Source organism: Watersipora subatra, chromosome 1 (genome assembly GCF_963576615.1).
Source record: "Watersipora subatra chromosome 1, tzWatSuba1.1, whole genome shotgun sequence".
NCBI classification, from domain to species: Eukaryota; Metazoa; Bryozoa; class Gymnolaemata; order Cheilostomatida; family Watersiporidae; genus Watersipora; species Watersipora subatra.
The window spans coordinates 31,499,524-31,513,750 of NC_088708.1; the positions used below are offsets into that span (position 1 = coordinate 31,499,524).

Here is a 14,227-nt window from a genome sequence, read left to right on the forward strand (position 1 = left end):
AGCATTGATTAGCCATTGTGTAATTGCCATATTTTGTAGGAAAAGGCTCGGGTGAATCGACAAAAGCGTGCCAAGCAAAATAAAAGCGCTCGGAGAAAACAACTAAAGGAGGCGACGGCAGGATCTCCCAGGAGTTCTGGAGTGTCTCCTGGCTCTAGTGCTTCTGTAAAACCAGAAGCGCCTAATGATTGTCCTGGAGACGGGCAGTTTTCCGAAGCTCAAAGTGCGTTATGCGGTGTACAATTAATATCATTCTGCTTCTGCCTAAAATACCACTGTTATTGGTTAGGTGTTTCATTGTACTCTGGAAGTTAGAGTGCATTGTGGTGTATGATAAGTTGTCACTGTAGAGAATATGGATTTTCGTTACGTTCTGGAGGCAAAAGTTAATGGTTGGGCAGACTAGTAGATTACCACATTCCTCTACTAATCTGCCACACGAGTAGTGAGTGGGGTCGAAAACATGTGTAAGGATGATGAAGTGTTGCAAATTGCTATGCCTGTTTTTGTTTTGTAGGTAGGGCTGCAGGCATTCCTTCTGTTAGCTCCAACATGGCTGATATGGATGTTAAACCTCAACATCTTGGACCCTCGACTGAGCAATTTAGGTCAATATCAACTGTTAAAGTTCATTTATTAAACCAGATATATTCTGATTAGTTAATTTCAGTTTTTTTGTTCAGGTCATTAGCCACTGCTCTAGCAATTCTCGTTTTTAATATCTCGTAGCTAAACATTAGCTAGATATTACTAAGTTATTCTCATTTCGTCACACTGATACCGAAATTATTATTATTATTCATTGTTTGCATTTGCTTGTTTTGATCTCTTTAGACCCGATGTCTATTCACAGCCGGGTTTTCCAGCCCGGCCTCCCGCTGTGAGCCAGCGACCCCATGAGTATCCAGCAGGAACAAGTGCTGAAGCTCCAGCCACTCCTCTCGCTGACCATGGCTCTGCCATGGACGCCTCCCTCAGCTCCTCCGTGAGTTACTTCTGACTGTCACGGCGTGATGTAGTCTTCCCATGCTTGTTTCGTTTAAATGCAGTTGCATCATTATTTATAATGTGTTGTCTGACTCGCTGCATCATGCATTATAGTACATGTCAGCCAACTGACCTGAATCGTTAGCGTATTTTAGTGCCTTGTTGTTGCTTCTCTTTTTAGTACGGCAACCGTTACTCTCATCCGGCAGTCTCAGCAATTTACCAATCAGATTTTATAAAAGTATGCCAGAAAGTTTTGGATCAATACAAACTTTCAGATTTTTCAATCCGCTTCTGTTGTTTTTGATCAATTATCAGAGCAAGGATGTCTAGCAAGGATATCGTCAGCGCATTTACTGCAGAATATTTCAATAGGACCATTATGATAGCTAGCCAATCATATGACTCATGTTGTATAACTGCAGCGGTCAGGTTGACCTCATTATGCCTTAATGACTATTGTACAAGCTAGGTAAAACCTGTTGTTTAAATGTCATAAATTCATGTCACTAATAGGCACACATAAAACTGTCACCAATATTTTTCGCAAACTAGAACTTGCATTTTGGATCAGCCGCATTCTCACAAGTAAACTTTGTGCAAGATAGGTAATTCTCTACGTCCTTCATCGAGAAATATTTCATGGTCTTCAGAATTCCTGGTAACATGGAACTGTAATTGAATGCAATGAATGGTGGCATCTTGTCTTATAAGGGCCTAGTGAAGACTTGCGGCAAATTTATTTGTGGGTATCAGAAAAAAGGAATTCTTTGCAGTAATAAGTCTGCACTAGATTTGGCACCTGTGCAAGTATTCTCGATGTAATGTAGGCCTCATGTATTTCCATCTAGTTTCCTGGGCCGTTTACGCAGAGACTGACCATGTTGAGCCAACGTGTTCAGTCTCAAGATAAGCAAACTCATGTCGTAAACAAACAACAGCTTTTGGTAAGTTGACTCCCGCCGCTGTCCCTCAACTCTTCACAAGCTCTGTGAGATTTTGGTCCATGTCGCTGATGAGCGGAATGTTTAATGCATGCAGCCTACAATAGGTAACTTTAGAGGAGACTGCTTGGCTCACAACTCTACTATTTAGCTGGTCCGCATGCATACGATACTGACTGTTTGATTGCATTAATACTGATTTTACCACGCTTATAGAATTCTTAGTGATGCTGTCTCCACTTTGATCTTGCCTGTCTGAGACTTGCTCATGTCTCTTCAAATTCTTATGAAATCATTTGTATCTTTTCTGCTTATGTTTTCTTAAATTGAAATGGTTGTCATGATTTACCAAAAGTAACCCCATTTAAGTGCACTCGTGTTTGATCAATGTTCGCATCATAATCCTAAAAATACATTATTTTTTTATTCATGAGAGCTCACTGTTTCTTACATCGTGAACATAGAAACATCTCTACAGAAATGGATGTAATGACGAGCTTTATACTGATCAAAAGCGGTCATCTGAGATTAGCTTGCAGATAATTAGGCTGTACTGGCCGAAGCTGAGCTGAAAGTCTAGATAATAGATCTTAGATTTAGAGTACAATGGCGAAAGCTGTAAAATGACACTTGTATTCAGCTTTCTACTTTACCAGCTGGACTGGTACTACCTTTCATCATTCTGTTTTTAAATATTTGTCAATACACTAACAGTTTTTAAAACACATCTATCTTTTTTCATAGTATAATTAAGCAACTAACTGATTGAATACCATGTATAATCTGTAAACTTATCATTTCGCATAAATGATACCTATGACTGCGTAGGCTGGTCTGGCTATGAACACTGATGACGTGAGAAAGCAACACTTTAGAGAGCTGCTGGTACCCAAGCAAGGTGTGCAGGCGACAGGAACAGAACCGATGGAATGGAATAGCGCTTCAAATCCTCGACCTGAGTTCTCTCAACTGCCAGGCCCTTCTGCTTATCCTCAACGTGGCTGGTCTCCTCTAGAGCCATCTGGGGCGATGCGTGGTCAATGTAAGTGGCAAGTAGTGAATGACTTATGTTTCTGGTGTTTTTTGCTACAAATAGTGCTACAAATACATCTTTTTTTATCTTAGCTAAGATTTTTACCTTTAGCAATGACTGTTGTAGTTCCATCCAGGCCAGAAGGCTGGCCAACAGGAGCCCCTGGCCAACTCCTTCGTCCCCGAAACAGATTCCCTCATCCGCAGGCTATGTATAGGATGAGAGGCCCAAGCCCCATGCATCCTGGGCGCCTACCTGTTCCCCCACAGATGGTTAGTTATTGAATTATTTTTGGTATTGTGATATGAAAGTTGTACACATCTGAAAGCAAATTTTGATTGCGGGTTCGTATCTGCTGCTACAGTTGGTTGATGGCTCCCGAATGCCCAATAGAATGTCAGGTCCACAATCGATGCCAATCTTTCCTGAATCCTACCAACCAAGGATGGCCCAGTCTGGTAGGGTGATTGAGGGCATTGCTGGACAGACTGGACTATCTGCAATAGATCCAATGGCTAGAGGCGGTGATGTCACACAGGAACCCCTTGACGACTTGCTCAGTATGTCCCTAGTTATATACAGGCAAACTCGGATAACTTCACGGGACCGAGTGAAAGTGTTCGAGTTATTAGAGCACTGTCACAAGTCCATGTATTTATTAGTAGATAAATGTGCATATACAAACTATATATAAATCAAAAGCATAGATGGCTCGTTGCAAATTGAAAGGCTTCCAATGTAAAGTTTTCAAAAATTTTGTTAGAAAGTATAGAGATTTTTCTATCATTTGAGATTTGTTTGTTGTTTTAGGTGATGTGACTGCCAGAACGTTTTCAGAGTAAAATTGACAACTTGATCGCTGTTGAAATGCTCAAAAAACACATCTTTTTTTAGCGTTTTAACCAACATAAATTTTGCCGATTTTACTTTAAGTTTATCTGAAGGTTACCTTGCTTTTCCTTGCTTTCGAAGAGCCATCGCTAAGCGGATGTTTGGTAAAATTTGATTTTTTTGCAAACCTTTAGAAAAGTCGTTAATGAGAGTATTTTGCTGGTGATGGTAATAACGACGCTTAATAACTACTGAAAGTTGAGGTTTATCTCTATGGCTTGGAATAAAGTGATATTCTTAAGCGAAAATCTGTTCGAATTAACGGAGTTGAGTTCGAGTTATCTAAAGCAATTTATCATTGCCTAGGAATGGACCAAACCAATCCGTTTGAGTTAACCATCTTTTCGAGCTATCCGAGGGCGAGTCATCCGAGTTTGACTATATCTAATTGCTATCAAGTTCTTTGTTGTCAAGTGGCTACGCACTGCTGTGCATTGCTGGCGTAACTTTAAATATCAAAGGTTTTTTGATTGATTCTGTGTCTGCTGGCAAGCAGATGCCATACACACCAATCTTGTGGCGGTAAAAGCTCCTACTTTTAAAATGCTCTAAACATAACAGATGAGGCAGCCGCTGTAACCTTGTGGTCTAGAGTGCCTGACAGGTGAACAACGGCTCTGGGGTTCGGTTCCCAAAAAAGGCCACTGGTTGTGGAAGCAAAGACATACAATCTTAATTGCTCCTTCTGCCCAATCGAAAATGAAAACTAGTCTTTACGGCCTCTCGGTCAGATACAGATTTAGGGTCGTTTAGGTGAAATAGGTAGAAATGGTCTTGATGGCCACTTTCACATAACTAGTCACACCACTCATTCTAAACAGCTTACTGTTTTTACATGCATAGACGACGATGGACAGTTTAATTTACTTCCACTCAATGACATTGGTCTGGATGAGACTCTGGCTGAGATTCATGACAAGAACATGTTTGATGAGCATCTTGGTTTGATGAAGAACGCAGATGATGCCTTGCAGGCTGATCCAGTTCCAGCAGCACCAAAAGAAGGCCCCAAGTCCGAAGGTAGTTCAACAGAACTTGAGAAGTCAAGTAAGCCTTATTTCTAGTTCAATGCGTATTAAGTAATCCTTATTTCTAGTCGGAAGAATGAGCAGATCGCTCTTAATTGGATTCCCAAATTTTGTAGCTTCACCCTTGCAGCTTTAGGTTGAATGCCTTGAATCATCTTTTTTCATAGCCATGAAGGAGGTGAAGCAGGAGAGAAACAAAGCTGATAGTGCACCTGTACCTTTTACCGGTGCTAACACGAACCCAGTCACTTCTGATTCAGTTGAAACGAAAAGTGCATCTGCTACGACAGCGCTGTCAAAGGCTTCTCCATCTTTGACGTCGCAAACTAAAAACTTGTCAAATCCTGCAACACCTGGCAGCTCGACATCTGAAGCCAAGACTTCTACATCTATCACAAGATCACACAGTTTTGCTGGATCACCGAGGGCTGCTCCTATTGTCTCTAGTTCACCTCATTCAAACATGGGTGGCTCTTCGCCGCTCTCCGCTATTTCCAGCTCATTACATTCAGCTGGGATCCCTAATACTCCTCAATCATCCCAATCTCTTGCTTCGACAGCACCTGCTGCAGCATCTCATCCTAATGTTGGCACCCCACTCGTGCCAGGTTCTCCTCACCCACTTGGTTTGGTCCCCGGCTCTCCTCATCCCCTTTCTATGGTTCCTGGTTCGCCACATCCCCATGCATCGCCACACCCCCATGCATCACCACACCCACACGCTAGCGGCGCTATGATTCCTGGTTCGCCTCGGTCTCATGCTGCTGGAATGGCACCTGTGCCTGGGTCACCACATCCACTGGCAAGCTCCTCATTGCCACACGGCGCTGGACACGCGCATGCTAGTTCTGCAGTAATACCAGGCTCACCTATGTCTCATCCAGGCATGTTGGCTCAACAAGGTCTGACCAGAGCGTCTCCACAGAACATGATGACTGTTCCATCACCAGGTGACTGCCTGCTTTTTCTCTGTCTCATCTCTGATACTTTCAATCACTTTCCGCTTGTTTGTCCTATTATATGAAAACTGCCTGGCGATGGTGAAAAGGTTATGCACATTAAAAATCATACCTAATCATTCTTATTGTTACAGCTTCGGCTAGTGGTATTGAACATCGGCCATATTCTCGACAAGGCTCGATAGATCAAGCCATGTTTCAACGCGCCGCACCAGAAGGCTGCATTCCATATATCGGAGGTATACCGCACTCCTCACTGTCCGCTTCAGCCACTCAGCCCTCTACCACTTTCCATCCTCCCGCACCGTCTGCTTTTACTAGTCAGCACAGCTCAGCGCACATCCAGGCTAGACCCCACATTGGTATGTGCGCTCTTCAGAGACACTTGGGGCCAGCAAGCCGAGCTAGTTGGCATTTCTCAACATACTGATGCTGCATTATTTGTGTGTTATCATGTAGTACTTTCTTGTGTGCATCCCCTTTCCAGTGATACGCTTGCTCCCTCTGCCTATCAGCAGAAGGCTATAATGCATGAACCCGCGTCTGATGGTTCTAACATAACTGCCAATAGGGTGCTGCCACAATTCTAATTATTGACGCGCTCTTAGATAGATATTCTTAATGACAGTCAAGTTGTTCGCTGCATAGCCCAACCTCTTTCTGTTGATGCATTTGTATAAGCTGCTTATACATGGCTGTTCGTAATAGCCTACTGAATGTTATTGGTTTACCAATAGAATTCAGTCTTGGTATACATTATGGTATGAATCAGGGGTCGGCAACTTTTTCCACACAAAGAGCCATTTGGACCCGTTTTCCGCAGGAAAGAACGCAGTGGGAACCACAAACCCCCTTTCATATTTCAAATTAAAAAATAAATACCACATGTAACTTTTTTGTTTAGCTTTTAATGTTTTTATGCATAAAGTTGTGGCATATATAATGATTTAATTGCTGAGAAAACAAAATTACGCTTTTGCAAAGAACAATAAAATTATTTCGGTGGTTTTATTGGCGCATAAATTGTTATGAAGTGTACTACCTGTATTAGTGTTGTTGTTGTTTGTCAGTAGTGTTGTTGACGATATTGCAGACCTAAGTGGCTCGCCAGCCTTACTAGATTTCTAATTTTTTAATTAACCCAGTTTGTTGACATAATATCAGGAGGTATCTCGTAACGATCTGACCTTCCGGGTGAATCTGCTAGTACGTTTTCGGTAGTTTTTTGTTGCAGTCACGTGACGATCATGTGATAAGGTACTAACAATACAACATAATGTAAATGACGACACTTAGCAAGCGACAATGTTTGATTTATCACCATACTTACCATTTTTAAAATTATATTACAAAATCTAGTGATAAAATTTCTATATTTTTATGAATTACTTGGCATATAGTAATAAAAGGAGAAAATTCCAAAGTCAGAGGGAGCCGCAGCGATGGGATGAAAGAGCCGCATGTGACTCCAGAGCCGCAGGTTTCCGACCCCTGGTATAAATGCAAGTGTTAGCAGTTTGCAAAAATAGGATTAATCATTTCTGGTTATTGGTGCAGCAACAAACGCAACTCTTTTAACTAGACACCTTTTCTTTGCTTGTGTGATATTGCACTTGTTCTAGTCTACGTGCCACCATGTAACCTGCTAGAAACATTGGTAAGCATTACTTCAAGTTGTGCAAAAGAAAGTGTTGTCTTCTTTTGCAATCAATACTCAAGAGAGTTGTTTGTGGCATTATTGCAGTCGGTTCTGTGAGTGATACTGGTGTGATGCCTGGGGCTGTGTACAACCGTATGATAGATCCAAGGGTTGTTTCTGCACACCCCTTGCACGAGCTTCTTGAGGAAGAGAAAAGACAGCAGGCTAAACAAGATGAGGAAGGAGATGGTAGGCCAAGTGGTACTCTCCTCTCTGACCAAGAGTTCGATAAACTCCAGGCTGACGTTGTCAATGACCCAAGTATGTCTAAACCAACTCCGGACTGCCATCTTTTACGAATCTATCTTGGCTATGTGCGGGCAATACGAGATTGTTTGTCATGTGGCCGTAGCTCTGGCGATTACTTGTAAATTCGGTGGTATTTGTATTCTGGAAAATGTTGAATTGTATGTGAAAATGTTAAATTCTTATCAGGCTGCATAACGCTTCACAATACCCTTAGTTTTTAAACTGCTTTATTGTATGTTGATGGTCTTGCTGAGTATATCAGTCAATTGAGAACTGTCCAGCTGTATGGTGAAATATGCGTATAGCAATTGTTAAACGCATGACAGAAGCCTTTCACATCTGTAAACTATTGCTTGAAGTATTCAAAGATGCTTAAAGATGAACTTACTCAAAATTTCTGTAGCTTTTATCAGAAAGTATTGGAATTTCTCTGTCATTTGTGATTATTTTAGATGTTTGAGGTGATCTAAAGGAGGTTTGAGGTGACAAATTGATAAAACTTGATCGTGATTAATACGACCAGACCAATCGAAAGTGCGATTATTACATCTATAGTCGTTGTTGACGTCATTTCACACGTATTTTTTTTCTGACATTTTTCTGAAACATTGTTTCAAAGTCTCATGAATTTTGACTCGTTTGCTAAGGCTGTGTTGTTGCTCCTCATTGTCCACACTAGTCTGGTTATAAGAATGTCAAGAGTTGCCGTTCAGGTGTAGCTCCCGGGCTCGCTCAGTCCTCCCCCAGGCCTAGATTCGACCCGCATCAGCCGATGCCTTCCGATATCTGGCCCCAACCAGGCGGCAATGTCGTGGGAGACTTTCCTCCTCCTCCACCTCCTCCATACCCAGGCACAGGTAGGATGACTCCTGGTGGGCACATGAGACCCGCGTACATGCCGGATCATCGAAGCCCCATGACACCCATGGCTCCACATCCACCAGGTATTGTACACAAACTATTTCAGTTAATACTATACTTATCTAAACTTAATTTTCACATGAATATCTTAACTAGAAGTTGACAAGTATCCTAGAGTAAATTAGACTAATTGTGAAACTAAACACAACCATCATAAGTAAAGGGAGCGTGTGACCTGTAGAAATTAAGGCTACGACCATTTTGTTGTTTTACTGAACAATCAAAGAACACCCTCAATCTGTGTTACCTTAAAAAAACTGAGGTAACTCTTGCTACCATAATTGTTAGTTAGGCTTACTTCACTTGTTCTGCTCATTCGTTGAACAAACCTATTGTCCTGTGGTATGCTGGCCGTTAACCTATTGTCCTGTGGTATGCTGGCCGTTAACCTATTGTCCTGTGGTATGCTGGCCGTTAACCTATTCGTCCTGTGGTATGCTGGCCGTTAACCTATTCGTCCTGTGGTATACTGGCCGTTAACCTATTCGTCATGTGGTATGCTGGCCGTTAACCTATTGTCCTGTGGTATGCTGGTCGTTAACCTATTGTCCTGTGGTATGCTGGTCGTTAACCTATTCGTCCTGTGGTATGCTGGCCATTAACCTATTCGTCCTGTGGTATGCTGGTCGTTAACCTATTCGTCCTGTGGTATGCTGGTCGTTAACCTATTGTCCTGTGGTATGCTGGTCGTTAATCTATTCGTCCTGTGGTATGCTGGTCGTTAACCTATTCGTCCTGTGGTATGCTGGCCGTTAACCTATTGACCTGTGGTATGCTGGCCGTTAACCTATTGACCTGTGGTATGCTGGCCGTTAACCTATTGACCTGTAGTATGCTGGTCGTTAACCTATTGACCTGTAGTATGCTGGTCGTTAACCTATTGTCCTGTGGTATGCTGGTCGTTAACCTATTGTTCTGTGGTATGCTGGTCGTTAACCTATTGTCCTTTGGTATGCTGGCCAATAATGCTGGCTAGTTGGTTAGGATAGAAGTTTAAACAATAAATAGAGTTCTGAAAGGAGGATGTGAGGCTGTAAAATAAATATTTGATTGGAAAGCAATAAATTTAGTGATTTTGCCTCGGTTGCATGTCACATCAACCTATTTGCCAGTAGGTCGGATGCCGATGATGCCAGGGGCTGGCATGAAGGAGATGAGACAGGAGGAACTGCTGAGAGCGAACGAGGCTGATGCCAAAGACCGGCTGTCCGTCAAAGAAAAGGACCTAACCCAGCTGAGGAAAAGAAGGAAAACTCTGATGGGAAGGCAGAAGACTGTGAGTTGTTTAGATAAGCCTCTTATATCCTCGTCAGTTGTAGGCCACTCAGCAAGAATTCCTTCCAACTTTCTTTTAAATAGAAAATATGAATGAAAAACTGGTGTCCATAGTAGCTAGTGTAGTCTCAACATTTTCTTGCCAACAAAATGACTAAGCGTAGATCGTTATGGGGGTATAGACCATTTTCAAGGATTTTTTTCTTTAGCTAAACAAGCCAATAGGCACCAGTTAGCTGTGTGCTTAGTTTGCATGGATTGTGTGATTTTACTGTGTGACATTTCAACTTCATCATCACTTAATTTCTCATACTGAGCTACATATACATGTAAATGCTGGTACCAGTCTTCATAACTGCTCTCATAGAAACATTTGTATGTAAATGTGTGTGCATAGAGTTTATGCTCTGTCTGTGTATTTGCTGCCATAGCTGAGGAAAAATGGTGAAGAGTTGAATTCAAATGATGCGAGTTTCCTAGAGCAGATAACCGGGCAAGATATCCCTGTTCTCGCTAAGGAAGTCGAATCCTTGAGAAATGAGTACAAGGGCCACCAGCGCAACCTTCAGGAATTCACTATGAAAATGCAGGTATGATTGAATTGTCATATACCTGCAAAATTCAAGTTGTGGACTGTGGTTCATTCGAGAAGGCTATTTGAAAAATGACTTGTTTGAAACCTGAAACATTTTTTCTCGTTATAATTAATATAAATATTTTTAATCCATTTGAAGTCTAGACCATAGTTTTGCTATTTTACGCCATAAACTGTATATGCATGCACAAGAATAGGAATATAGTCAATAGTGAATATGTCATGCACAAGATAGGATGTACAGTGACAAAATGTACAGTGATAGAATTTACAGTGATAGAATTTACAGTGATAGGATGTACAGTGATGAAATGTACAGTGATAGAATTTACAGTGATAAAATTTACAGTGATAGGATGTACAGTGATGAAATATACAGTGATAGAATTTACAGTGATGAAATATACAGTGATAGAATTTACAGTGATGAAATGTACAGTGATAGAATTTACATTGATAGGATGTACAGTGATAAAATGTACAGTGATAGAATGTACAGTGATAGGATGTACAGTGATGAAATATACAGTGATAGAATTTACAGTGGTAAAATTTACAGTGATAGGATGTACAGTGATGAAATATACAGTGATAGAATTTACAGTGATAGGATGTACAGTGATAGGATGTACAGTGATAGGATGTACAGTGATAGGATGAATAGTGATAGGATGTACAGTGGTAGGATGTACAGTGATTGTCTCATAAAAAGCTATTAATCGACTTATTGGGGAATCTGCTGTACTGTACTCCTGAACCTGTAGCAATTCGTATCCCAGCCTCATTTACTTGGGAGTATTGTGTTCTGTATACCATAAAAATGTAGGAATAGACTGTGTTCTGTGTACCATAAAAATGTAGAAATCGGCTGTGTTGTATTTAACAAGAAAAGTCCTATCTTGGATCATGAAACAAAAATTTCACGTATTTAATTTTTGCCAATTTGAGAGGTCTTAAAACCCATATTATCTAAATTCTGCCTTCAAAATAATCTGTCTTTTATGAAAGGTAGATAAGCTATTTAACATTGCTCGTAGCTTGTTACAGGGTGTTTAATAGGCTGAACGCCTAGAAAAATGAGCTTAAAAAGCACAATTTTATCACAAGCTAGCGTTGTTATCGCGTTTTTGAGCTCATTTTTTTGGCATTTACCCTATTAAACATCCTGTAACAAGCTTCGAGTGATCCTAAATAGCTTATCTACCTTTTATAAAAGACTGAGTTTATTTTGAAAGCTGAATTTAGATAATAATGGGTTTTAAGACACCCATCTCTGTCATTCTAAATCAGACTGAACATCCTCAACTTTCGTTCGTAAAAAGCTAGCGTACGTCACATATTTATGTCCGGAGCTTGTTGTGTCAATTGTGTTGTTTTCGTGACCGATATTGAAACGCTGTAACAAAATCTTCATAACTTTGAAAATTAATGGACCTTTCAAGTTCCTGATAATACTCTATTTTTAGGAGCGAATGATGCAATGGGGAGGAGGAGGTCATATGATGCCCAGATACCCCAACTATGGCCCGGGCATGGGTGGTGCTAGAATGAGAGGCATGTATGGACAGTCAAGACCACTGGATCCTAGACAGGTTGAGATGGAGCGCCAACACCGGCATCGTATGCAGATGATGCATGGACAAGGCATGAGACCGGGCATGCATCCTGTACAGCGACCATATATTGAGGTAGGAAGGACGATAACTTCAAACGACTTGTATTTCCCATAGTGGATGTGTGTTCAACTAGTGTAATGTGTGTAGACAAGAAAAGGAATCGTAGAAATCATTTCGTTTTCGATAAGCTACAAGCAATAATTTCTATTATTAGGATCTGGACTGTATTTAACTTTTAGAATAGTTTAGAATCCAACTCTGGCATGTTCGGGGCTCCAAGATATCCAGGCATGTCTACCCGCATGCCCATGAAAATGGATGGCTCGGAGTATATGGATGAGGAGAAACGACAGTTTATGATGCAACAAAATTCTGCCATGGTGCGACCTGGCATGAGACCAATGGCACCAGATATGGCCCCCAGAATGCCCCAACCACAGCAGATGCAACCTCGGTTCCCTGGTAAGCATTAAGTAGCAACTCTGTAGTATTTCGCAACTGTTATTAGTAGGAAACATTCATGATGTGATTGTAACTAAAATGGGTGTTTCTTGTCAATGTTGGCATAAAAAACAAGATGGTACTACTAAAATAATAATATCACTAAACATACCGTAAAACCTTTAATTGAACGCCACCTTTATTTGAACGCCACCTCCAATTGACCGCCACTCTGAGAGAAGGGTTGAAAAATAGACCGCCACTCTCCAATTGATCGCCACTTCCCTTTGACCGCCACTTGGCATTATTTGATCTTTCCGAGCCCATATTATCAACTGACCAGTAGAAAAGTGTACACCAAATCGTATTAATAATGAATCGTTGATATCAATAGCAGTTAATTCTCTTGTTGTCCAATTCCAAAGCTTTTCGTTTTTTTGTTAAAACTTTGCAAACAACACCGTAGCAATAATCAATAACGGTCTCAGGCTACTAGTAGCTCTCTGTTTAACGCGGTCTTTCTACTTCGCATTAGCCTACATATATATAAAAAACAGCTTAAATTTACAATGGTAGATCGGACTTGGAAAGCAACGTCATAGAAATAACTACTAACTCTTTCAGGCTAATAGTAGTTCCTTGTTTAACGCGGTCCTAATACTTGGAAGGACATGCATGGAAAACTGCTTCACAAGTTTTGGACCAAAGGTTATACGTTTAGCGAGCAAACATTTAGCACTGCATCAGTGCTAAATGCAACACGTGAAAGTTTTGTTCTGCCGAAAATATGTTTGGATGCTAATATCGACTGGTTCAGCAGTGCAGAAAAAGAATTGAAGCCAGAAGATATTGTGGAAGGTATTGGACAACTAGAAGATGTTCATTTCATCAAAAGCAACAATCAGAACGCAGCTATCCGAACAAACGATGGGAAGATTTTTTGTTTTCAAAACGTTAATTCTTGTTTTTGCATGTAATATAAGTGTGGTTCGTTTATGTCACTTGTTCATGAATATATATATTTGTATGATTTGATAGATTATTGTTGTATAACTTATAAATATGCAGATTTATAGCATGTTATTTAACAGCATTTTGCGGCTGTCTTAACACGGCTTACAATGGATCGATGCTCATAACTCCACTTCTATTACACATAAAAAGCTAGGTTTGGCTGCAAACTGTAGCAAACATATCAGTGAGTGCAATGAGCTTTTATGCAAGATTGCTAAATATACATAGATATGAAATAAAAATATGTCTTCAACTTTAGAATGAAATAAAAATTGAAAATGCCAACAAATGGTTAAGAAGGACAAAGGCTATAATATCATCGCATGTCAATTGCAAGCAATAGATATCAACTGGTAGAGATATTTCTCAGTTTCTTGATGCATATTTATTAAGAGATCTTTGACAAATTAGAGGTAAGTTAGCATATTTATTGCATTCAAAATTATCAATATCGGTCGATCGGAAAAAGAGGGCAAAATATAGGCGACATTCGCTTTGCCCGTTATAGGGCTAAATTTATCTTGCGAAAATTCTGATGAGCTATTTGAAAAATAGACCGCCACCCTCTATTTGAA

The 14,227-nt window shown here is 40.6% G+C and overlaps 2 protein-coding genes across 5 annotated transcripts in view; both read left to right on the plus strand.

Annotated features, from left to right (window-relative positions):
- LOC137386415 (histone-lysine N-methyltransferase 2C-like) overlaps positions 1-6,432 on the plus strand; it is a 30,593-nt gene extending 24,161 nt beyond the window's left edge. The window contains exons 24-33 of the mRNA XM_068072837.1: positions 40-223; positions 518-608; positions 835-985; positions 2,760-2,973; positions 3,091-3,236; positions 3,329-3,524; positions 4,699-4,902; positions 5,051-5,833; positions 5,977-6,204; positions 6,302-6,432. Coding sequence (XP_067928938.1) covers positions 40-223; positions 518-608; positions 835-985; positions 2,760-2,973; positions 3,091-3,236; positions 3,329-3,524; positions 4,699-4,902; positions 5,051-5,833; positions 5,977-6,204; positions 6,302-6,432 — 2,328 coding nt within the window. The remainder of the gene's footprint in view (positions 1-39; positions 224-517; positions 609-834; positions 986-2,759; positions 2,974-3,090; positions 3,237-3,328; positions 3,525-4,698; positions 4,903-5,050; positions 5,834-5,976; positions 6,205-6,301) is intronic.
- A 1,188-nt stretch (positions 6,433-7,620) lies between these two features.
- Positions 7,621-14,227, plus strand: part of LOC137409915 (histone-lysine N-methyltransferase 2C-like) — a 40,396-nt gene continuing 33,789 nt past the window's right edge. For all 4 annotated transcript variants that reach the window (XM_068095600.1, XM_068095601.1, XM_068095602.1 and 1 more), the window contains exons 1-6: positions 7,621-7,802; positions 8,504-8,734; positions 9,827-9,987; positions 10,418-10,576; positions 12,048-12,269; positions 12,437-12,659. In XM_068095600.1, coding sequence (XP_067951701.1) covers positions 7,637-7,802; positions 8,504-8,734; positions 9,827-9,987; positions 10,418-10,576; positions 12,048-12,269; positions 12,437-12,659 — 1,162 coding nt within the window. In that variant the 5' untranslated portion in view covers positions 7,621-7,636. The remainder of the gene's footprint in view (positions 7,803-8,503; positions 8,735-9,826; positions 9,988-10,417; positions 10,577-12,047; positions 12,270-12,436; positions 12,660-14,227) is intronic.